Source organism: Branchiostoma belcheri, unplaced genomic scaffold, assembly GCF_001625305.1.
Source record: "Branchiostoma belcheri isolate BF01 breed outbred unplaced genomic scaffold, Haploidv18h27 scaffold66, whole genome shotgun sequence".
NCBI classification, from domain to species: Eukaryota; Metazoa; Chordata; class Leptocardii; order Amphioxiformes; family Branchiostomatidae; genus Branchiostoma; species Branchiostoma belcheri.
Genome location: NW_017804309.1, coordinates 879,291 through 903,921, shown reverse-complemented (window position 1 = coordinate 903,921; position 24,631 = coordinate 879,291). Strand labels below are relative to the sequence as shown.

Genomic DNA, 24,631 nt, shown 5'->3' with positions numbered 1-24,631 from the left:
TCCCATTCAGTGAGGTGAGAAGCGGTTCGATTTGCGACCTAAACCGGTCGGGGCCGCACGAAATAGGCTGGGTCTAGATTTTCCAATCTTTTACGTAGTCATTCGACGTAGTTATGGCAGCGAACATGACTTTACACTAGGTAGATCTACAAGCTGAGCAACAAACGGGGTCAGTTGTCGCAAGGACGGCATTTGGTCAAGATAGACGTTTTTGTTGTCCACGTCGCAAAATTTGCTGCTGCAGCAAGACTTGCCGTGCTAATTAGCGTCTTGTGGAGTTGAGTTTCGTTTGCAAAGGTAAGTCCCCTTCCCCCTCGGTTATCTTAATGCACAGACCAAGGCCTAACGTTAGCCATTTTGTTTTCATACCAACATGGCATTTGCATTTGAAAACTACTGACACTGACAGTAGATCATTTTGCATTCATATGTTTACGTTTAAGTAGTAGCTCAATTTTGTGTCCCTCCCTCGTGATCACGGGATGACACATCATCAACAGCTTACACTAATTAACTGAAAGGGCCTGCGAAATAGGGGGCGTTTTTTTCTGTCATTTTATTATCATTATGGTTATAAGTTATTCCATGCCGTATTGCACGTAGTCCACGTGCGGTTGGTGGTGTACATTATGGCCGGCGCAGCTCAGATTGAGATGCTGGCTCGGTGCCAGAGAAATGTAACGACGTTATTATTCCAAATTGCGTCATTGTTGTTGTTGTTCTTTGTGCTCTGTCCACTCAGCACTTTCCCTGACCTTTGATTACAGTTTTTCGTACTTGTACTGTTTATCGAGCTACGCTTTTATGAAGAAAAGAGTCACAAGATGCTAGGTCAATGACCTCTGTTATGACCATAAACTACGTGAAATTGTATGGTGTACATTTATGTTTCCCTGCAAGGTTTCACTGACTGGCCTTGTGCCCAGCAGGGGTTGGTGTTTGGTTGGTGGGCTTTTATTATGGCAAACAACGTTCTAATACGCTCAAGACTGCCTAGGCATGAAATTAATAAGTATCGCTTGGAAATGTCTGAAAAATTATGCACTGTGTTTTTGGCTAAATTTAACATTCATGTCAATGAACTGCTTAAAATTTTTCAATGTTGACCAGTCACCTGGAAGTAAAAAATGCATTTTACCTTCACTGCATAGAATGGGCCCCCCCCATATAATGCTGTACATAGTAGTCCTATAAATTGTAGTTCAGTTGTCTCCTAAGTATAAAGCTTGGCGGCATATTTGCACAATCAATAAATCAGTTCCCTGGAACAAAATGTTGGTGATGTTTATGGTGTATACATTGAGTGGGTTATGTCAACACGGTCACCATGACGATCATGCTATAACAGTTGTTATTATTGTCTCAACGTCTAGCTCAATCCATCACCGGGTAAAATAACTAAAAATCAGGTAACGCAAACAACTCCCTGGTACATGTAATTACATTAAGGTATTACAAGACATACTTTTGTAATAGTGTATGTATACTGTGTAGCATTATGATTTGGGTCAAATGTAATCCATAATATGACTATCAACACCTTTATTTATTTCCCTGGGGTTTACACCTAATCCTGTTCATATGAGATTATGGCTTCCCTATAACGCAATATGGCAGTAAACAGATGGTATCAGCTGATTTATGTAAATCTCAACAGCCTTTGGTACAAATGACCTGACTTAACCATTACCTATACAAATGCTTTTTAAAGAATCGTTAAATTGGTTCTTGTAGTTGTACACTACAGTAGTTTTAGAATAATTTACATCATTGTACATGTATTCTGATTAGAGAATTATCCTTTTAAGAAATATGATATTGACTGAAAATGCTATTTTGCATTAATCTACTGGTCATGTCATATGACTGAGTCAAGGACGTTTCAAGGACACACTGGGCTTTAAACAGAATGTCAGATGTAAAAACATACTCAACAGTCATGAAAGTTTTTGTCTGTAATTTTTCATTTTTATCCCTTTTTTCAATTTTCTTGAAGTGGATGAGAATTTCATGCCTGATTCAAGGCTGATACATGCGCCCCATACTCGTATTACAAAATATAGCCACACCTTCTGCATTATTATATTCATGATGCCCTCATTGAAAATTCTTCCCTGCACCACTGCATGTCACTCAGCCCCCAAACTGGAAAATCCCGTCCTCACAACTGGAAAATCTGCATGGTAATTTTCCCACTACTCAGAAGTCAATAAGACCAGATTAGAGGTAAATGATAAAGTCCCTCGGGTCGTGGGTGCAGGGGTCATTGGTAATGACGTTATAGACAAGCGCACCCCCATATTGCCGGCATCAACATCTATTATTCCTACATTACAGGTAGGAGAGCTGTAGACAATCTGTGACGTTCAGCTTACATTTGCAGATGTGGTTAGCACTTCTCGTACAGCCATGTTTGAAAATTTCAGCCATAGCTTTTTATGTAGTGTAACACCTTTATAAGGTAGCAGACTTCTGAAACATAGGCTGGTAACAAAAATTTGGTTATGGAAATCAAACTCCAACAGCCTAGTTATGAGTTGCAACACATTGCACTGTAATGTTGCTATGTAGAAATTGATGGTAGATTTGGGATGTCATTGTCCCTGATGGTACATGTATTATTATTTATATCATGTCTCATGTGACAAGCCATCCCCTTATGTGAAATTTACCTGCCTCAGTCATTATTTGTGCATACATCTTTTCATATTTCAAAATATAGTGCAGAAATAAATAGAAAATCTGCCAGGACTTGGTATTTAGCTGGCAGAACTCAGTTGGTTAGGATCAACAAATTTCAGGCAAATGATCATAGAAACTGCTACTGATATCATACTTCTTAATTTTTCAAGATTGCCATTAACATTATACAGGCAGTCCGGATGCATAGCTGGTTTTTGGCACCCACAATGTGGTATACAGTATAAGAGATAAGCACATGAGCCACAATGCAAACAGCTTTGTTGGCTTTCTTACAGTAATTAGGAAACTGGAAAAACATGTACCACCAACTCTCATTTCCCAGGGCTCTAAGGAGCCAGCCTCACCATTGGGTGGGTCCTGCTACAAGTAGAAGCACAATTTAATCAGGCTACCTACCACACAGTTTTCTCAAAACATGATGTCATGACATTATATCAAATCTTCATATGTGACTACCGGTACTATAAATTCATTTAAATTCACAGCACTGTGAAGAATGCCTTAAAGCGGTATGGGTAAAGGCATAAAGTCTGATTTCCTTGTTTTGTTTTATTCCCCAGCCCTAGGCAGCCTCCGTCCCAGCCATGTTCCGTCTGCAGTCACCAGTGGCGTGTGTGCAGCGCGTTGCTCAGGCCCAGCTCCGAGTCAGCAATGCCCGGGCTCTGGGGGGCCTCGGGCCCAGAAGTTACTCCTCACAGCCAGAAACGGCCACCCAGACTGACAAACCTATACAGAAGGTCATGGTCGCCAACAGAGGTAAGTCAGGGGTCATTATCTTGTCAAACTTTGTTTAGTGATTGTCCAGTCATTGTGGAAACTTTGTGGACTAGTCTTTGTTAAAAAGATACTTATGCAATGATAATTTCTTATCTATAAGAATATATAAAATATGTAAAAAGTTGAGGTAGAATTTTTTTCAGCAGTTCCATTGAACGCATATCAAAGTGATGACTTACTATTTCAGAACTGATGATGATGAAATTGTCAAATTGTATTTCGCCATCCTATTATTTGCATACAGTTTAGTATGATCACATCAATCCAATCATCAAAAATTTAATTTGTAGAATCTAAAATCTGATTAAAAAATGACTCCTGAAATTTTTACACTCGGTACTATAATCCAATTGTCCACATTTAGATCAAATTGTCTGTAATTCAAGATGTTCTGGCTGAACACCTGTTTGACAACAGCATCTTATTTGTAGCCTGGGTGCCAGGATTTTACGATTTAATATTCTCTCTCTATTGCCAAAGGGAAGCACTAGAGAGAGCGTAATAAAGCTGAAAAGCCTGGCATCCATGCTATCTTGTTTTTGGGATGTGCAGGTGAGATTGCCATTCGCATTTTCCGTGCCTGCCACGAGCTTGGCATGAGCACAGTTGGCGTGTACTCTGAGCAGGACAGATTACAGACGTACAGACAGAAGGCAGATGAAGCTTACCTCATTGGGAGGGGCCTTCCCGCTGTTGCTGCGTACTTGAACATACCTGAATACATACAGATAGCTAAGGTGAGGACGCACTCTCACATGTGCATGGGACAATCTATAATAGGTATACATTTGTGCTAACATGATATTTCGATGTCTTTCCTCTCCAAAACAGGTGAGATCGCCATCCGCGTTTTTCGAGCCTGCACGGAGCTGGGAATCAATACCGTGGCAGTTTATTCTACTGAAGACAGAATGCACATGCATAGACAGAAAGCAGATGAAGCATACCCCATAGGGAAGGGCCTACCTCCAGTGGCAGCATACCTCAATATCCCTGAGTATATTCAGATAGCGAAGGTGACGTACCAGACTTGCTGTGCTTTGTGCAGGCATGCAGCTTGTTTACTTTAACTCACCCCCTTTTGTTTTGTAGTGGCTTTTGGAGTGTTTTTCCTTTGGAATATTAAGTCTTAAACTGATTTATGTACATTGTAAGTTAATCCTTCACCATAACATGCATGCCATGTTTCTGTCTGAATAATAGCAATTCTTCTGCATCTAACATTCAACTGTCTTTTTGTAAACCTACTCTACTGACTACAGTGTAATGAGATGTTACAGACACAGTCCTCAATATCGTTTGTTCTGACATAGCTCTCTTATGATTCCAGTTAAACCTTTTTGGTGTACGCTTTTTCATTTCTGTTCCTCACCATTTTTATAAAACATCATACACATTCATTTCGACATACATGAGACTACTTTGGGACTGCTTTGGCTTATTCTGCTGAGAAATTCTGACTGTTTCAGTCATACAAAAGAATCATATACGAAACAACCTGAAAGCCTCTTTTCTCCTTCTACCACAGAATTAAGTCCATGCATGAATTTGCAGTATTTGATGCAAATATGCTTATCAGCAAACCTTTGAGAGCAGTGATTACTGACATGTTGAACTGGACTTTAGAACAATGAAAAATTATAAATCAACAGTGAATAGTAACAACAACAACATCATCTGTAAGGTTGTTAAGTTTGAAATATCTTCTGCACACTGTGTGACCATCACAAACTGTAAAGTTCTTGCCCTCTACTGGGAAATTAAGTCTCCTGGATAGTTTGAATTTACAGTAGTTATATATCTTACACCTTCAGTTATTAGCGTAGTGTTTCTCCCTGTGTACATAAACTTGCTTTGACATTTGACTCCTACCAACCATCATATGTAAACAGAACGTGATAAAAAGTCAGGGGTAAGTTTCAAAGTCCAACCACCTGGCATGACTTTACTTACACACAAAAGCAACATGTTGATGTCAGTTACTATAAGTATAACTGGGAGCACGTACCCAGAACATGTCTATTTCATGATGTTTAAGAAAGGACTGAAGATGTAACAATGGCACACATTAACGTTATTTGACACACTTTAAGGGGTGATTTCTGCACAATGTTTTGTAGTACGTGTCCCATCAAGCCCTAACCAACCTGTTTCACATTTCAGAATAAGGTTGTGTAGTTTAACACAGTTTCATACATAAGTATTGTAACTGAAGAGTGCTAATTGTTGTTGTTAGTGTAACTGAAAACGTTGGAGAATAAATATTATGTATATACAACAACTAGTTATTGTTTTTCATGTTTCCCAAAATGACTCAACAGCTGTGTTGATACAATTCTTTGGAATACATTATTGCCGGTATTGAAATATTCTATACACACTTTCTCCTTCCAGTGGTGATGGTAGATCTTTGCAAACATTGATACATGCACTTTGATACCCTTTCTAAAGTTTGCGTTCTAACATTTTGTTCTTTTCAATTCTAACTTTGTATTCTAACATTTTGCTCTTTTCAAGTCTATCATTTGTGTGTATAGCCAATCTTTTTCTGCAAGCCTGTTGTCTGGACCATGGTCTTAAACTGTGTCATGAACTTGTGTTGTTCAGGAAAACGATGTGGATGCTATCCACCCTGGGTATGGCTTTCTGTCGGAACGGTCAGACTTTGCGCAGGCCGTGGTCGATGCTGGCATCAGGTTTGTCGGCCCAGCGCCAGAGATCGTCCGCAAGATGGGAGACAAGGTGGAGGCCAGACAAATTGCCATCGCAGCAGGTTAGGACATCATTTGTTTTATTTAGAGAAAAGTGCTAGTCATAAGCAGCATCTTGTAACTGTAGAGAATGTAGTAGTAGAGCCATTATCACATACCTGCGCAATTTTAACTTCCTTACAAATTTTGAGAGATATGATTGTTAAAAGTTGTACAGAGCTAAAACCTTGATCCAACTCAGCTCTGTACTACATGTCTGTTAACTACCAACACAGAAAAAGTGTCATATTAGTTGTTTTAGGTTGTTAAGAAGAAAATAGAAATTGGAATTTGTTAAGTGTCATCTTCATAAGCATGCAAGATTGACCTGAAGTTTTTGCACCTTTTGTGACTTTCCCCCCTCAGGTGTCCAGGTGGTACCAGGTACTGATGGCCCAGTGTCCACACTAGAGGAGGCACAACAGTTCTGTTCTGAGCATGGCTTCCCCATCATTCTGAAGGCTGCGTTTGGTGGGGGAGGCAGGGGCATGCGTATTGTACGGAACAAAGAGGTAAGGGTTCTTTTCTGTATACGTACATAGAAAATACATGATAACGTGTACTCTGAGTTTCATATGGTTATGCATTATGCAATAAATTTTTATGTCTGATTGTCCTGTTTGTGTCTAGGACCTGAATGAGAACTTCCAGCGTGCAACCTCAGAGGCTTTGGCAGCATTTGGCAACGGCTCTCTCTTCATCGAGAAGTTCATTGAGAAGCCCAGACATATCGAGGTGCAGATTCTAGGTGAGGAGTTCCCTCTCTTTGTCAAAATACCACATGAATATGCACTGGTTACCTTACTTTAGACCCTAGGTCCTCCTGTACCTTTAGGCACATTGGCCAGCCAGTTTTCATTTAGTTTTGGTGGCTTCTGCTTTCTCAGCCTTTTCCCGGGAAGTTAGCTCTTTTTAAGATCTTAGAAGCTCCTACACCTTGTGTTCTTTGATTTGCTCCTCTTCCTTCTGTCAACTGGTGGCACCTATGTCATAGCAGTCTTTGCTGCTGACTCTGTAAATGTAAGATGCCCCCTGCCAGTAGCATTTGCTTCCCTGTTATGATGTCAGGCCAAGCTTAACTAAAAAAAGCACTTCAGCACTTTCGCTTTGGTGATTCTTGCTCTCCCTGTGCAGGTGACAAGGCGGGAAACGTCGTGCACCTGTATGAGCGTGACTGCTCCGTCCAGCGGCGGTACCAGAAGGTGGTGGAGTATGCCCCGGCCCCCGAGCTGGACCCCGTCCTCAGGAAGGGCATCCTGGCCGACGCCGTGAAGCTGGCGAAGTTCGTTGGGTACGAGAACGCGGGAACGGTGGAGTTTCTCCTGGACCAGGAGCAGGGGAAGTTCTACTTCATCGAGGTCAATGCCAGACTTCAGGTGGAGCACACAGTAACAGAGGAGGTCACTGGGTGAGTTGGCATGTTATTCTGTCAAAATAAATTGGCAAGCTGATCTTGGGAAAAGGTTACCTCATTTCCTGTCTTCAATTACCTTTTCCAATTATGCCGGTATGCATGTTTGTTGCCTTATGGGAGTTAGTTGAAAAATACATACTATTAGACAGAATCAGTGAGCAATTCACAATAAGGAATGAAATAATAAATTGACAAAAAGTTTGCGAAGGTGTGAACTCTTTGATTTCTTTTTGTTGTACTGTAGGGTTGACTTGGTGCAGTCCCAGCTGAAGATTGCCCAGGGGAACACCCTGCCTGACCTGGGTCTGACCCAGGACAACATCAGCATCCACGGGTCGGCCATCCAGTGCCGGGTCACCACGGAGGACCCGGGACGCAACTTCCAGCCTGATACTGGCAGGATAGAGGTGGGTCACCTGGGTCTTATCTGCATCTGTATCAGTATAGCCGGTATGACCACCCTTTGGCGTAACACACAAGCTATCTGTGGTCTAACCCTTTTATAGGCTGCATAACATAAGTGGGTAACCTTTGTCTCTCTGTATGTATTCATAAGTTCTAACTCTGGTATAGGCAGGATTGGTTTGTTTGTATTTATCCTTAACTTTAATCCTGGATTGAATTGGTTAACCAGGGTCTATAGATGTTCTCTAACCTGCTAGAGATTTGTTTGTATTTACACTAACTTTAATCCTGGATTGAATTGGTTAACCAGGGTCTATTTAGTATGTATACTCTAACCCTGACTAGAGATGGGTCTGTCTGATAGTTTGCCACCTGAGTTTGCATCAACCTTACCTCAGCCTAGAGAGTGTAACCTGAGTCTGTTTTCTTTCCTCAGGTATTCCGAAGTGGAGAAGGCATGGGGATCCGTCTGGACAGTGCGTCGGCCTTCGCGGGTGCAATCATCTCCCCGCACTACGACTCCTTGCTGTGCAAGGTGATTGCACACGCTATCGACCACCGCTCCGCCGCTACGAAGATGAGGAGGGCGCTGTCTGAGTTCCGAATCCGAGGGGTCAAGGTAAGGACAATCTCATCAACTCAATACTGCTGAGTGCTGATCCTAAGGTAAGGTGCAAGGGACATCTTCACAGTAAACAGGTGGCCACTACAGATTGAATTCTTAATGCTTGGGTCAATGGAAAAAGTAATCTAAGGAACCACCAGAAAGAGCCTTAATGGCCCAGTGGTGCTTCTGCAAAGGTGGTCACTGGTACAGATTTGACTGTAGGAATATCATTTTGACACTTTTTTACAGACCAACATCCCGTTCCTCCAAAACGTGCTGAGAAACGAGGAGTTCCTGTCGGGCGCCATCTCCACCCACTTCATCGACCAGAACCCCGGACTCTTCAACTTCATCCCCAGCCGCAACCGCGCCCAGAAGCTGCTGTACTACATCGCACACATCATGGTGAACGGGCCCTGCACCCCCCTCCCCACCGGCCTCATGCCTGCAGAGATCACACCCGTGGCGCCACCGGTACCCTTCGGTAAGACATGACTCATTCATCCATGGCATTACATATGTTCATCCATGGCATTACTTTTATAGGATTACAACCACTTTGAAAAATGTCTATTGCAGTACCCCCAAGGTATGCGCAGCTTACTTGGGGACATTATATTGGAGATATGTTTAGATGCATTTTTACCGGTATATACGAGACCTGGCAGAATGAATGATGGTAGTAGACCTCCAATTTCAATTTTTATTGATGTGCTAACAAAGGTGCTAACATGGTACTTTGATATTATTACTGTCTCTGTACATGTACATTGCTCTTGAGGCCTGGGTATGCATGTCTATGTTATTGATGTTGGTGATTGGTGACTAACTCTACTTTCCTATCACCCATGTTGTGTGTGTTTGGGACACCCACCATTCCAGACCCATCAGACAAAAGGCACAGACGAGGTGAGCTGTCCTTCTCACTGTGCAGTGGTGGCTCAGTGTAATCAGGAGCAGGGGTGTACGTGCATAACCAGGGCTCCAAATACTGGAAATTTCTTAACTGTACTGGTACAGAGAACTTTATGTCATTATTTGACCAGGGCAGGTATGCTCAAGTCATGTGAAACACAAATACCGGAAACACAAATACAAATATCCGAAGTTCTGTCCATCAGACATCAGAAAAGCCTGCAGTAACCTAAATATGCAGGTGGTATTTTGAGACCTGTTGAAGGAGTGTTGTGTTTTCAGTTATCACAGTGTTAAATAAGCAGATTTGTAAAAGCAGGTTTCAAAGCCCAAGTGACAAAGATTATGTATAAAAGTGAGAAGTACACAATTGTTTCTACCCAAATGACTGACATCAAATCATTCCAAAAGACATTTATATGTTTGCAGAACTTCAATCTTGAAATCAACCACGATGACCATGGTATCTTTACAACAATGCTGCCTGAGAATTGACACCAGAAGCAAACTGTGCTGCCTTACTCTCTGCTTTCTGCCAAGCTTTTGTGCAAACAGCATTGCATGTGAACTGGTTCATTGTCCGATGCGTATGCCTATCATCTGCTCTTAAATCACGCTAACAGGGCTTTCTCCAGCACCTGTCCCTCTATCCCTGGATGGAATTTTGCTCCTCAGAGTGGACACAAGTTTCAACCTTTTCCATCCCCCTTGTTTGGCAAATGTCAAGAATTCTTGATGGTTTCACCAGGTTATCAACAGTGTCACAAAAATCAAAATGAAGCCATTCAAAATTTGCCCAATGAAAGTGTTCCAGAGGGTTAAGAAGTCCAAACTCCCATAAAGCTTGCCTAAAATGTTTTTTTAATTACTCAATATTAGACTTTTCCTCAACACACTGAGGGGACAGGCAAAATTTTGATGCTGGAGAAAGTCCTATATGCTACCTTCACATTTCAGGACAGCGCCAGGCAAGGTGATTTTCTAACCTAATTTGCTTCTTTTCCTGTGAATTAATTCTGCTTCAAGCGTCCACTCTTCACGTCTGCAACTGTTCACAATGTTATGTTGACTAATGATTTCAATTTTTGCGCACTAATTTTCTTGTCATTTTTTGATTCTGTGTCCACAAGCCATCCACAGGTTTCTGCAGTTTTCCACAGATTGGTTCAGTGAGGCATCAAACAGTATTCCTACCATTCAGAACAGAGTGACAGGCCAAATATAATATAATTGGGCACACTAATGTAGTTTATTGGTTCTCAATTCAAATTTTCCTCCCAGCCATGTGTTGTCATGTTTACCTGTTCCCACCTCTTTACCTTAAAGAGTCTGATAACAAGGAATTTGTGTGGCCTAATAAAATGGGTATATAGACAGACCCTCAGCACATTTGTTCTTCATGCTGATTTTACTGAATAAAATCAATTACTTAAAAGATAGATAACACCCAGCAAGCTTAATATGGCTCTTAAACTCTTCAATTACATTCTACTCACTGTTTGTCCTGACATTTGTAATTCACATTTATGCTGATTGATTCGAAATTGGAACCCAAAAGCAAACTTTGACATCCATAAAATGAGGGATTTTAAAAATCACTCTCAGGATTCTTTACTTTCACTTTCCAGACGAGCCTCTCCCGAGAGGTTTCCGTGACATCTTTGTGGAGCAGGGCCCAGAAGGCTTTGCCAAGGCCGTGCGGAACCACAAGGGTCTGCTGCTGATGGACACCACATTCCGTGACGCCCACCAGTCCCTGCTGGCCACGCGCGTCCGCTCGTACGACCTGTGCCGCATCGCGCCCTTCGTGTCACACAACTTCGCCAACATGTACAGTCTGGAGAACTGGGGAGGTGAGAGAAACAGCCTACCTGCCTGCCTATGTCTCAGACCAGTAGCTGATCCCATGCTCCCTTCTGTTAGGTTGCTCCCTGTTGCACATTCCAGGGACTTGTTGGATTTTCTTCATCTAATATTGCCCTTGCTACCAAAGGAATAGTTCCTTGCTATAGTACTTGCATAACTGGGTGGCCCAAAGGATATAGAAACAGAGAAGGAATTTTTCTAGTTGTTACTCTTCAGGCACCTAATGTTGCCCTTCCTACCAGTGGAGTAGACTCTTCAACAACTGTGTGGCCCACTGAAGAGATGTATTTTTTTACTGTAATGTTCACCCCCCCTCCCAGGTGCGACATTTGATGTAGCCCTGCGGTTCCTAAAAGAGTGTCCGTGGGAGCGTCTGGAGGCCATGAGAAAGCGGATCCCTAACATTCCGTTCCAGATGTTACTGCGGGGAGCCAACGGTGTGGGCTACACAAGCTACCCTGACAATGTCATCTTCGAGTGAGTACTGATGCTCAATTTAGATCCACCCACGACCTGAAATTTGTTGCACAAAGTTGCGAAAGGGCGAAGACAGTGACAGGGTCAAATTGAATCTATAAGTCCTTAGTCAATCCTCAAATGGTGATTCATGTGTGCCCTCTTTTCTCCAGGTTTTGCAAAGTTGCCAAGGAAACCGGCATGGACGTCTTCCGTGTGTTTGACTCTCTGAACTACCTGCCGAACCTGATGCTGGGTATGGAGGCCGCGGGACAGGCCGGAGGGATCGTGGAGGCCGCCATCTGCTACTCTGGGGACGTGTCCGACCCTACGAAGACAAAGTACGACCTGAAGTACTACATGGACCTGGCAGACGAACTCATCAAGGGAGGAACGCATGTTCTCAGCATCAAGGTCAGTCTTCAGCTTTAGGGCTTGAAATACTTTTAATTTGTGCACCCAAAACTGGAGCTGTGTATTTGATTTTTGACTGGGTGCAATGGTGCAACTAGATATTAATGTAGGGCCGCATCCTCACTGCTGCCATTCTTTTATCTATGAGACTAGAAGCAAAGTACTGCCATTCTTTTATCTATGAGACTAGAAGCAAAGTAATATGGGTAAGAGTTTGCAAAGTAATATGGGTAAGAGTTTGCAAAGTAATATGGGTAAATGGATGAAGTCTGCCATCTCTGATTGTCTGATATTTCTTGTTTTCTGCAGGACATGGCTGGGCTCCTGAAGCCTCAGGCTGCCAAGATGCTGATCTCGGCCCTACGAGACAAACACCCCGACATGCCCATCCACGTGCACACTCACGACACGTCGGGCGCCGGCGTCGCCTCCATGCTGGCGTGTGCGGAGGCTGGAGCAGACGTGGTGGACGTGGCAGTGGACTCCATGTCCGGGATGACATCACAGCCCAGCATGGGAGCCCTGGTGGCCTCCCTACAGGGGACTGAGCTGGATACAGGTTAGGGGGGCTAGGCTAATCTTTTACAACCATGTATACATCTCTGTATATATCAAAATTTCCTTACAAGGTGTAAATGTTTCTGTCATGTTTTCCAAATGTTATTTTGCACCCTCAGCTGTTTTTCCTCTTTTGTCCTCATATTAATTATTATGCTTAGTCTACATTTTCCAGTCAACAAGTACAGAAACTGTTGATTGAAACTAGTTGCCAGACTGAGATATGTTAAATATATGTTTAAAAAATTGTGGGAAAATCCAACCAATTACATTTCATAACAATCCATCTATAGCTTCTTCAGTTATTCTGTTCAACCAAGTTTGTGATCTCTAATTTCCCCCAGGCATCCCCCTAGAGAGAGTGTTTGACTACAGCGCGTACTGGGAGCAAACCCGGCAGCTGTACGCGCCCTTCGAGTGCACGGTCTCCATGAAGAGTGGCAACGCAGACGTGTACGAGAACGAGATCCCTGGCGGACAGTACACCAACCTGCAGTTCCAGGCCTACAGCCTGGGGCTGGCAGACAAGTTCCCTGAGATCAAGAAGGCATACGCAGAGGCCAACAAGCTACTTGGTGATGTCATTAAGGTATTGATTATTGAATGTTTTACCCTTTGGTGGAAACCATGTGTCACTTTTACTGTGCTTAGACCTAATCCAACAAAAATTCAAAGTTTGATTTTAATAAGATGCCTAATCTTATATGCAGTCACAACTTAATTTGGAACTTAATTCCAAAAATGTCACGAAGACTGGCTGTTTGGTGAAATGTCACAGCCATGGCACTACCCATGTGAATATAGCTATGGGCTGAAGACTGAGACCTGACAGTAACTCAATTTATATTTCTTTCCACCAGGTGACCCCATCATCCAAGGTCGTTGGTGACCTTGCCCAGTTCATGGTGCAGAACAAGCTGTCCCCAGAGATGGTTGTTGACCGTGCAGAGGAGCTGTCCCTGCCCAGCTCCGTCATCGAGTTCTTCCAGGGGTACCTCGGCGAGCCTTACGGGGGCTTCCCGGAGCCGCTCAGGTCAAAGGTCAGGATGGTTTCATTTTTGAAAAAAATCTTGTGTCTTTATCAGCCATGCTATGTATCAATGTATGTGTGAGAACATAAGTGTGACGAAGGGTTACTGTGATCTTGGTGTATTTGTCCTGGCATAATGTTAGGTCTGTAGGCACAGTAGCTAAGGCACAGTTTGGGTACCTTTTGTGGTTTTCCTACATTTTATTCATACTTCTGTAAATCTTGAAATATTTGGAGTGGTTTTTATGTTCACCGTTTTTGCAGTGACCTATCCACTGCATAGTGGTTCTTTTGTTGTTTTCTTCAATTAAATGTATCGTATTCATCAAAGAAAACTTCCACCCCAGATCCTTAAGGGCATGAAGAAGGTGACCGGCCGCCCTGGTGAGTCCATGCCACCACTGGACTTTGCCGCGCTGAAACTGCAGCTCCTGGAGAAGTTTGGGAAAAAGATTGCCATACAGGACTGGGACGTCCTGAGCGCTGCTCTCTACCCCACTGTGCTGGACGAGTACTTGGAGTTCAGGAGCGATTTTGGACCGGTCGACTGTCTGGAAACAAGACTGTTCCTCACAGGACCCAAGATTGCTGAGGAGTGTGAGGTAAGAAATATTCTTTTTACTGTGCACAGATTCAGCCTTAATGGCTGCCATTGTACATTATAAACATTTCATTACTCTTGTCATTACGATAGGCTGAAAATATGGAAGATGTGGGGAAAATGCTCTCTCTTGGAATTAAAAAAAAATTTTTTTAGGTGGCCATTGAGAAAGGCAAAACCCTGTCCATCAAGCCGCTGGCTGTGGGAGACCTGAACAAGATGGGTCAGAGGGAGGTCTTCTTTGAGATGAACGGTCAGCTGCGGTCAGTGCTGGTCAAGGACAACCAGGCGCTCAAGGTCAGTCCCAAGCCAGAAACTAGTTTCTCATAATTGCATTACTTTGGCTAATGCTAAGAACTGCCTGCTTCAAAATTTGATTACCAAGTCTTATCTGTCTTATCTGTTTCTGTCCTGCAAACTATATGTTGACAGTCGTGTTCTGTATTTTATGTGCAGCCTACACTGCCATGATTTAGGTGGTATTTTATCAATAAGTAATTTTTTTTGTAGGAAATGCACTTCCACCCCAAGGCCCTGAAGGGTGTGAAGGGGTCTATCGGAGCACCCATGCCCGGCTCTGTCGTCGACATCAAGGTCACAGAGGGCGACAAGGTGAAGAAGGGCGACCCCCTGGTGGTGCTGAGTGCCATGAAGATGGAGATGGTCGTCAAGGCGCCCATCGATGGCGTCGTCAAGAAAATCTCCGCAGAGAAAGGCATGAGTCTGGAGGGAGATGACTTGTTGTTGGACTTGGAATAGCCCGCAAAAAAAAAACACCCCAAAAGCTCTACTTTGGTCTAGGGTTAGATGGAGTTTTCTGGTATGTAACTGCAAGTTTCTCTTCACCTGCCAACGTATTGGTGCCTTCCTTAGGGCTACAACAAATGTTTACAGGTGAGGAAAACTCTTATGTTCAGGGAAAACTTGACTATCCTATGGTCTACCAAACTGTGGAAACTCCTGTAGGATGTGGATGGATACTGGATACTGCAGTGCTGACTTTGGTCAAGTTCAACAGCAACAGTCACTTGATTGTACCATTAACAGACAAAATTTAGTGGTTAAGTATTGAAGAAACTTTCATCACTGTCTTAATGAAAGATAGAAGATGTATCTTTAATGTCTGGCTCTTCAGAGGATATATCTGGATACTTGATTCATTATGTATTACTAATTAGACAAACAGATAGAGAAAGGTAGGCACAGATACATGTAAATCACACCACCATGTGCTCCCTTACTTTTGGCCATCAAACAAAACATATTTGAAGGGAGATGCTAAATGCAAAAGTAAGCCAGGAGGTGTTGATATACATATCTTGTCACAGAAGGTGTGAATCTCAAAGTTGCACTATTTTTTAGATATTGAGTAACACTAAGAACCTGTCTATTTACTAACAGGTAGATTGTGGACAAAGTAATCATACTGTACATTATGATATAGATATAATATCTAGACATGTGTAATCATGGTGATGCCTTCTTAAATCTGGAGTAGTTTAATAGAATGTGGAAGAATGTAGTGAATAAATGTGGAGTGTGAAGGAACAAAATATTTATCTTGTAAACAAATTACTAGCTTAAATGCTAATAAGCTTATTAATGTAAGATATCATACATTGAAGGTGGCATAGCTGGTTTTTGGTGCTACAGAGTGATGTAAGGAAGATATACATCAGACAGGTTAGAGGATAAGAGACCAATAATTGCACTTCGTGTCTTGTCAATGGCAAAAAGTAGCATGGTTGAAAGTGACTCACATAGATTCTACCTAAATGTATTCTTGCCTATGGTATGGTTGTGGTGAAAGAAGAAGTCATATTGCTACCTTGGATATACTGTGATAGATAAATTACATTTTGTATTTAGATGTGCATCTGTGGGGACCTCTTTAACATAGATTATCAGCATCTAGAATGGTATATGTACATGTAAGTCAAGAAGTAATGAAATGTCCTATCAGATATATTTAGCAGGGCTCAAATGAACTTGATAGGGAAAGAAATTCTACCTTGCTGTTATCACAATTTAGCCAATTATAATCCTACTACATCTTGTGGTACATCTGGGAAATCTGCAGAACATGTTTTCAAAGGCAAGTAGAATTTCAGTCTACTTGCGATATTGTGATAAACTAAAAAAAAAAAAAAGTATTTCAAGCCCTGAGTAATGTTCAATGTGAGCCATGTCTAGAATGTGTCACCAGAGATCCAGGTAGAAGCTTCTCTTCCATGCCTTCATCAGCAAATGCAGTGTCTTAATGTGTATCAATGCAATGTGTGTGACACAATAAGAACATGACCCATAGTAACTGTGGTGTTCGTGTACATTTGTCAGCACTATCCTGGCATACTAGCCATGTAGTTTTAGCTAGAAACAGATAGCAGCAAAAGTAGTAGTTAACATGTAGTAGTTAACTGTAAAAAATGAAGTACGTGTATTTCAAAGGTAAACTGCACAGTCAAGATAATTTCATTCAGTTTGATTACTACCATTGTGTTTTATCTGTTTTGCATTTATCTAAGAAAAAGTGAAAATTAACCTTCTCCATGGTGACTAACCCCGTATTGATGCCAAGTGGCTACCTTAGCAGGCAGATGGTTTAAATGCCAGGGTACATCTGATACATTGTGTCAACACGTACCTCATACTCATCTACATACACCTGCATGACTCTGCAACCCTCACCCTCGGATTTTTGAGTGAAACAATGTTCTGTGAGAGTGAACTGCATTTAGAGAAGTGATAGTATCTGTCACATTGTAACTATTATCCGTATTACCAAGGAGGTTTAAACCTTCTTGCTATTAGTAGCAACCTTGTGTGGGGACAGACACATGTAGTGAGTAAGTATGCAGAACATCAGCACCAATGTAATTTAGGTTTGTCACAGATCTGTTTGGATTTGTGTACACATCAGTCATGTAATAATTGCATGATGTTGTAGTAATTCTTACAAGTTTTTGTGTCATGAGTTGATTATTGGCATAAGATGCAGTACATTTTACACTCTGTACATTGACATGAAACAAAACAATGTTGTCTTCAAACTTCTACTTGTGCTTTCAATTTCATTTTTAATGAGTTAGATGGGTGGAGTGCAGATATAGCAACAGTAGCCATAGCAACAGTGCATGATCTGACTGGTAGAAAGAAGTCATCAATGTCAGGTACATATGTCCAGGTTTGACTTGTGCAGTAAGATCCAAATACAACTTAAGACTGACTTAAAAGGTTGGTGACAGCACACCAATGTTTTACTTATGTTTTTTTTTCACATTTATTATTTGATAGACATTCTTATTTTCATCTTCAGTTCGTAGTAAGCAGATCTTTGCCCATTCATACCTTATAACCACATAACTTATCTACTGTCAAGATTTCATTCCAAGTACACTCTCCAGGTATTTATGTTTCTACCTGGGTGGATAACGGTGGGTAACTGCAGAAACAATCATAGATCTATACCAAAAATTACAAAATTTTAGCACAAATTTACAAACAGTTGCTTATCATGTCTACTGAATGAATCAAGTGATATAACGTCCTTGGTGATTTATATCAAAATGAGTAGTCAAAATATCAATGGGGTAGAATTTTCTTCCACTGCTGTATACTGGCTACATTTAATTTCTGGTTGTATATTTGACATATTTTTTTACATTTTTCATTAATTTTATATACAGTAATTAAGTATTTTTAAAAGTAGGATGTTTATACTAGTACTTCAATCAGTCATCTCAAATCCCTGTATACCTAGTAGTACCAAAACTACATGAATGATACTCTGGATATATCAAGTTGTAAACTAAAAGCAACTTTCACTTATTTGTTATTTTTCACCAAATACACTTGGGTACAAATTTACAAGTAAAGGTAAAACAATTTACTGGTACTGCAAAATGCCACTTTCAAAACAGTGGCCAGTTACTTCACGTCATTTTTAAAAGAAGCATCCCTGAAAATGTACTAAGAGTTGTTTTTCATGAAAGTTCATCTGTGTTTGGTAGCAATCATAGTAAAACATTGAACTTTATTCCAACACAAGGGTTACTAAGTTGTTTTTCATCCATCAAATTCAGCAATGTGTACTTAGAAGCCCTTGGTTCTGGGTTTTCCACACAAGCACCTTTCATTGTTGTATACATAACTTAAACCCTGTTGTCTTTTCACTTCAACCCTATACTGTGATTTCTTTCCAACACTATTATGGTTGGCTTTTCACAATGATCCATCACTTAATTGCATTTGATGTTGCTATTACACTCACCTTACAAGTTGCATTACATGTGCATTAGAAATTTTTTCCAAGTGCACATCCATGATTCACACTTTTCTTGAATGACTGGGAGACAGGACAGTGTCCAGTTTGGTTTACAGTAAAAGTATGACAATGAACACCTAAAACTGGTCAGTTCGGATTAAGAAAGAGACAAGATTTGGAAATTTTCCTTCTGAAAAGAAAATGGAAACGAAAATTTGATTGACTTTCTAAAGTCAAATACATCTACGTGTATCTAATAAATTTAAGTCAGGTTTTTAAAGTCAAATACATGTTTGTGTGTATACATGTCAAATAGTCTGTATAGGAGCTACGACAAAAATTAGTATGGTCCTTAAATGACACGTGACACTTCATTGTACAAACTCCGTTGTACATTTACATGTAAGATTTAGTTGATACAAGGCAAGATTGGTTGATGTAAGGTTTAAGAAAATAGAAATACAAGCAAATAAAATGAAATTATTAGCACTCCAAAGAGACCATCATTATCTGACAGTACTCATCTGTCAATTTCATATAAGAGAGTATCAGGCCACAAAATGAAGTGAGCGGATGTCTGACAGTATTACAATGGAATCCGCTGGTAGCAGAGCAGGAAGAGGATGGCACCCTGGATGTGTCGGAACTCCTGGTTGGGCTTCCCTTCACTCATCTCCTGCACCACGATGTGCAGCCACTGTAGCATGTCCACCGGGTCCTGGTTCTTCCCGCTCCACTTCTGTGCCTGCCACTCCTGCAGGATGGCATACTCTGGCTGGCACGCCTGGAGAAGTAGCAGAAACAAAAGCTCAGCAAGCAATCATTGAAAAAAGGCCAGTATGAAGAGTATGAAGAAAGCAGCATATCATGTGAACTTGAGTAATTTATCTTCAGAGAAGGATCAAGGATTCACAACAAAATGAAAAAAAAAGTAGAAGCAAATGCTGCACTGCAGAACATACTTTTTCTGTGCTGTTCCCTCCTTTGCATTGCTGGTTGATTCTCATAAGATGGATGATGCCATACCCAAGCTTAGACCCCATCTCCTTGTAGTTGGGATGCATGTTGCAGGCCACAGTCGTAGAGGAGGGAGTCCCAGCCAGGATCTTGAGTGCCAGCCGAGGACAGTCGACTTTCTTGTAAGGAATCCCACAGTGGAAGAGGCCATCTATGATGGTTCTAAGCAGCTCAGGTCTCTCCTCCCCAATGTGCTGGCGAAGGTCCTCCATCATCGCAGCCACCTGCTCTTTGCCGTCATCCCGGTGCCTGACCTTGATGTCTTCGATGTCGGCCTCGTTGAAGCCAACCTCCCTCGCAAACTTGGGCCACTTCACAAGGTTGTTGACAATCTCCTGTCGTATGAAACTGTAGTTAAATTTGAGATGACAACACGGCTCGAAGAGGGAGCGCAGAAGGCCATCCTTGGTTGGACAGACCTCGCAGCGGAAGCCCTCCACAATTTCCACATCCTCTCTTGGGAAGAAGCCAACTCTTCCATCAGTGTAGCCCACCCAGTACACCTTTTGTACCTTTTCACAGTGGCCAAAGACCTCCTGCTTGGTCAAAACAGGAATAAACTGTCCTTCATTGTAGTCCAGTTGATACCACTGGTTTCTGCGTCGGGTAACCTTGGCCCTGACGATTTCACAGTTGATGACGGAGGGAGCTGTTGGGTGTTGACTGGCACTTGACCTCCTCCTCTGTGGTGTACCTTGTCTTCGCCTCTTCACCCGTGGGCTTGTTGGGGCACTGTCTGGAGGACCAGCTGGAGAGGCAACATGGAACATGAAGGGCTTGCTCTTTTCATCAGGCTTTACATTGAAGGTGATGATAAATGGATTTGTCTTCTTGCCACTCTTCTTGGTGACCACAAACCCAAATTTGCCATTGCCTCTTTTCTTCACAGCTCCCTTAGATATGATGAGTGTCTGCTTGTCTTCTTCATCTTCAATTTCCCAGGAAGATGTTTTGAGTGACACAGTAATCTCAAGCCTCTGTGGTTTGTCCACATACATGTCATAGCTCTCTCCCCACTGCACACTGCCCTCTGCCTGACTGGTGGATCCCATTTTTTCCTTGAAGGAGTCATACCAGGCCAGGAGTCCATGGTTGCCTCGGCAGGAATAGACCAACACAGGGACTATGGACTTCTGGAGAACCCATGGACCAAAGACTGCAAAAGTCACCCTCCGTTCCAGTGAATCCCAAACATACTCCTTCACAGTCTTGGCCACCACCATGATGAAATTTTCCTGAAGTGGTCCTTTCAGAAGCAGTCTGATAATGTTGCCTGGCAACATCCGGTACAGCTGATGGTCCACCTGCTCAAAACCACTGTCAGGGGAGCTGCTTTGGAGGCACTCGATGTGGGTGGTGTTCCTCTCACTTTCCTTGATCCTTGCATCCATCTGGACATCCACAATAATGTTCTTTTCCACTTTCCCTGGTTCACTGAGCTCTACCTTCACCAGGGGTGCAACCGCTGCCATCTATGGACCCTGTGCTTCCAGTGGACAATCCGTTGCCACGGTGACAGTGACCTTTTGCCTTCCCTTCTCTGATGAGTGGTTGCGAGGGACATGAACAACGACATCCTTGCAGGTGGTTTCAATCACGCCTCCGTCACTCCCGACTTCGCTGGAAACAACTTCAGGCTGACAAGGCGGTTCTTCACTTTCATCCTTCTTATCTTTCCTGCCTTTTTTTGCAGACCTTTTCTTGGGCCTAACGGCAGGTGTGTAGGTGAAGGGCTGGCCTGCGTCCCTTGGGCTCAGTTGAGGGGACTTCCTGCCACTGTTGTCAGAAAAGTTGGTAGCCATCTCCTTTCTGGAAAGAGGGTACAATCTGTTGGAATATATATTCAGGTAGCAATTAATTAATTATTGATTGATTGATTGATAGAAATGAGACATTGGTTTCTGTTGCTATATTTGTTAACCATTTGTCTGGAGGCCAAAGCTTCATCTTTTAAATTGCTTAATGCAGTATGACAATAGCTAATGGTGTACATGACTGTTAAAATTGTATACACTTCAGCCTTAAAAAAATTACAAATCACCACACCATAGTTTAGTGCAAATGTACTATCAACATTATGACAACTGTGGGGAAATGCCAACATGTGGTCTCCCCACATTTTTTGGGGGGGGGGGGGAGAAAGTTGTCATGTTCTATTAAACACCCCAGGTGGAATAGAACATCAGAGATTACAGTCACACCACTTTCACTTTCATTTCTATCAACACAATCATTTATATCACATGACTGTATATAAGATATATTATGGACAGATTCTAGATACAGTAGTGTAAAGGGAGGGAAAATATTCTGTCTTGATCCCAGCTTTGTGTAACAGGTGCAAACTTTAGAGGGGGTTAGGTCCTTGGACTTGGAGGCAAAACTGTTACACAGATATGAATAATCCTAAAACCACAAAACCCAAGACACTTACATCAGCTTCAAAGATAAACAGTTTTGGTTCCACCACTGCCAGTCTTCCTTTGCCTAATGATCATCACCCAACTACAATAATCCATACCGCCTGGACTGGACAAGAATCAATGGATATGTCTCTACCTGTAACAGTTCCCTTTATGATTTATGTATCACTCCGCACAGCTAGCCTTTTTGCTGAGGTGTAAATCATTACGAAACATTTAGTTAAGACTCGCCGTGTTTGGAAGCCATATACTCAGAATCTGCTTAAACTTAAAAAAAAAACATTCTTTACGAAAAAATACCTCCGAGTCGGAACTATTTCTTGTGACGTACTATACATGTCTACCTGTCACGAGTGTAAAAGTGACGTCACCCCGCGCCGCGAGCCTACCTGCTGGTCACGTGATCAAAACAAAAACCGACAGTAACCAAAAACCTAAAAAAAAACACCCCTTTCCTTCCCCTCACGACATTACAGATAGCGCGGGTATAGAGTAGAGTAGAGTCGCGCAGTCGACTAGTCCTAATACATTTAGGACCCCATTTAGATACTAGGCTATTTACACTAGTAACAAGTTAACGTTATATATAGTGCCTCCGCCCCTTTCCCACCAGCTTCGCCGTGGAAGCGCTTAAGCGCTGCCCTGAGGCACACGGTGACCTGGCCATCACCTATGACGTTATGGGTTTTGCAATAGCATTATTGATCTACAACAGTTTCTATTTACGATATTGAAGATTGGGGCTTACGGAGACACGGCAATTCATAATAACTTACCAACCGTAACGTTACTGTAGTTTCACCTGTTTGACACAACAACAATGCCTACTCCTCTTACTTACCTCTTTCAAGCCGTGTACGTCTGTATACGGTCCTTGCGATTTCTTCAGCAATCGTGACATGAACACCACGCTCTTCGTTTGGGTTCTTCTCGCTATCCACCTGTACACTGTAACGCTATATAATAACTACAAGTGTTTAGTGTACAGCGTACAGTGTTCACTGTCACTACATGTCACTGCACCTGCACTGCTTGCTTCTCGCTGGAAAGCTCTCGCTTGTGTCAATCATAACAGCTCCATGCTGTTCTTTCCCGCCAGTCATATGACTATACACAACAAAGAAACGCATGATTTCATAACATGGCTGCGTCTTTTTTTTACAATCCCTGGTTGGCCAGTGTCTATTCAATGATACCTGATTGGTCACGTCTACGACTGAGACGGCTGAAGTCATGCAGCAAACTGAACACGTGAAAGGTGCATGTCCAAAGAATGAACGCTGGTTGGAAATGAGAGAGGGGAATCCCCACTTTCTGCAGGTTAAATAATCGTCGTCAGAGGTCGCTTCAACATACCTGGCTAGCTGCAAACATGGCTGCCACACGAGTTTTAGGCAACTTGAGCACTGAAACCGCCGCTTTCTTCCTCTGTGACATGCAGGAACGATTCCGACCAGCTATCAAATTCTTCCCCGAGATCCTACAAATCGGACAGAGGCTGGTGGAGGCCAGCAAAAATCCTGGACATTCCGCTGATCGTGACGGAACAGTACCCCAAAGGGCTGGGCAGCACAGTAGCAGAGATAGACGTGAGCAGTGCAAAGGTCGTGGTCCCGAAGACCAAGTTTTCCATGGTGGTTCCGGAGGTTGAGGAGGTGTTGAAGTCCATGCCGGTGGTCCGGAGCGTGGTGTTATTCGGGATAGAGGCGCACGTGTGTGTCCAGCAGACGGCCCTGGACCTGCTGGCGCGGGGCGTGGAGGTGCACGTCATAGCAGACGCCACTTCCTCAAGGAGTCAGATGGACAGGTGTGTATAGCCTCCTTGGCAGGCTTGTGTATGAGCTGGCCATGGTACACGGTTCATTGTTTGTAGGCTTTAAAAGGGTCAGGCAAAGAAGAAACCTAGTGCTTGTGCAATAGGAACTGCCATACAATTAGAAAGCAACGTATAATCACCCTTAGTATTATCATGGAGGTAGAAAAACTACCTCCATGGTATAATATAATAGTCCTACTCTCCAAGCAGATGTTGGTGGGGAAGATGACTGGTTTTTTTTTGTCCGCCCCCCCCCCCAAAAAAAAGCCCAACTCGTAAGCCTGCTATTATATGTTGAAGATGTTACACTATGGGTGGGGTACACATAGAAATGGAGGAAAACTTAGGTAACGTGAACAATAGTTCTTTGCAACAAACCTGCAACATGATCGACCCAGTACTAGCCTTTGGTCAAGGTAGTCTATGAAATATTGGTTGTAACATTACTTTCAGTGGGAATCAAATTTTTTACCTTCCATATCTTCCTTATTCCAGAGTGTATGCCTTCGACCGTCTGCGCCAGGCCGGTGCGGTCATCACCACCTCAGAGAGCACCTTGCTGCAGCTGGTCGCCGACAAAAACCACCCCAAGTTCAAGGAGATTCAGGGACTCAT

The 24,631-nt window shown here is 42.6% G+C and overlaps 3 protein-coding genes across 5 annotated transcripts; 2 read left to right on the top strand and 1 right to left on the bottom strand.

The window, feature by feature from the left end:
* On the top strand, positions 1–17,552 carry LOC109483700 (pyruvate carboxylase, mitochondrial-like). 3 transcript variants are annotated; one of them, XM_019786740.1, is made up of 20 exons: positions 1–297; positions 3,264–3,459; positions 4,312–4,496; positions 6,088–6,253; positions 6,597–6,742; positions 6,861–6,978; positions 7,365–7,638; positions 7,889–8,051; positions 8,486–8,668; positions 8,906–9,140; positions 9,539–9,565; positions 11,200–11,424; positions 11,758–11,914; positions 12,067–12,307; positions 12,617–12,866; positions 13,210–13,454; positions 13,726–13,905; positions 14,243–14,497; positions 14,653–14,793; positions 15,007–17,552. In XM_019786740.1, exons 2-20 carry the CDS (start codon positions 3,288–3,290, stop codon positions 15,253–15,255), a joined length of 3,612 nt encoding a protein of 1,203 aa, XP_019642299.1. In that variant the 5' UTR covers positions 1–297; positions 3,264–3,287; the 3' UTR covers positions 15,256–17,552. The 3 variants fall into 3 exon arrangements, with proteins under 3 accessions (XP_019642299.1, XP_019642300.1, XP_019642301.1); XM_019786741.1 differs by lacking the exon at positions 4,312–4,496 and adding an exon at positions 4,033–4,217; XM_019786742.1 differs by lacking the exon at positions 9,539–9,565.
* Positions 16,607–23,321, bottom strand: LOC109483706. Its single transcript, XM_019786748.1, has 3 exons — positions 23,042–23,321; positions 19,723–21,586; positions 16,607–19,544 (listed from the first exon to the last, which is right to left on the bottom strand). Exons 2-3 carry the CDS (start codon positions 21,247–21,249, stop codon positions 19,347–19,349), a joined length of 1,725 nt encoding a protein of 574 aa, XP_019642307.1. The 5' UTR covers positions 21,250–21,586; positions 23,042–23,321; the 3' UTR covers positions 16,607–19,346.
* A 39-nt stretch (positions 23,322–23,360) lies between these two features.
* On the top strand, positions 23,361–24,629 carry LOC109483671 (isochorismatase domain-containing protein 1-like; the record flags this gene model as incomplete). Its single annotated transcript, XM_019786707.1, is given in 3 exon segments — positions 23,361–23,713; positions 23,715–24,007; positions 24,512–24,629. Coding segments are annotated over 3 exon segments (552 nt in total), but the record flags the coding sequence as incomplete, so codon positions are not given.
* Positions 24,630–24,631: the final 2 nt, after the last annotated feature.

What these genes read in the sequence shown, in the direction of transcription:
- LOC109483706 (XM_019786748.1), bottom strand. Translation starts at nt 21,249, where the DNA reads ATGGCAGCGGTTGCACCCCTGGTGAAGGTAGAGCTCAGTGAACCAGGG. An exon ending in GAGGGAACAGCACAGAAAAA is followed by an intron (nt 19,545 to 19,722) that starts GTATGTTCTGCA and finishes CTACTTCTCCAG; the next exon opens with GCGTGCCAGCCAGAGTATGC.
- LOC109483700 (XM_019786740.1), top strand. Translation starts at nt 3,288, where the DNA reads ATGTTCCGTCTGCAGTCACCAGTGGCGTGTGTGCAGCGCGTTGCTCAG. An exon ending in TACTTGGTGATGTCATTAAG is followed by an intron (nt 13,455 to 13,725) that starts GTATTGATTATT and finishes TCTTTCCACCAG; the next exon opens with GTGACCCCATCATCCAAGGT. An exon ending in AGATTGCTGAGGAGTGTGAG is followed by an intron (nt 14,498 to 14,652) that starts GTAAGAAATATT and finishes AAATTTTTTTAG; the next exon opens with GTGGCCATTGAGAAAGGCAA.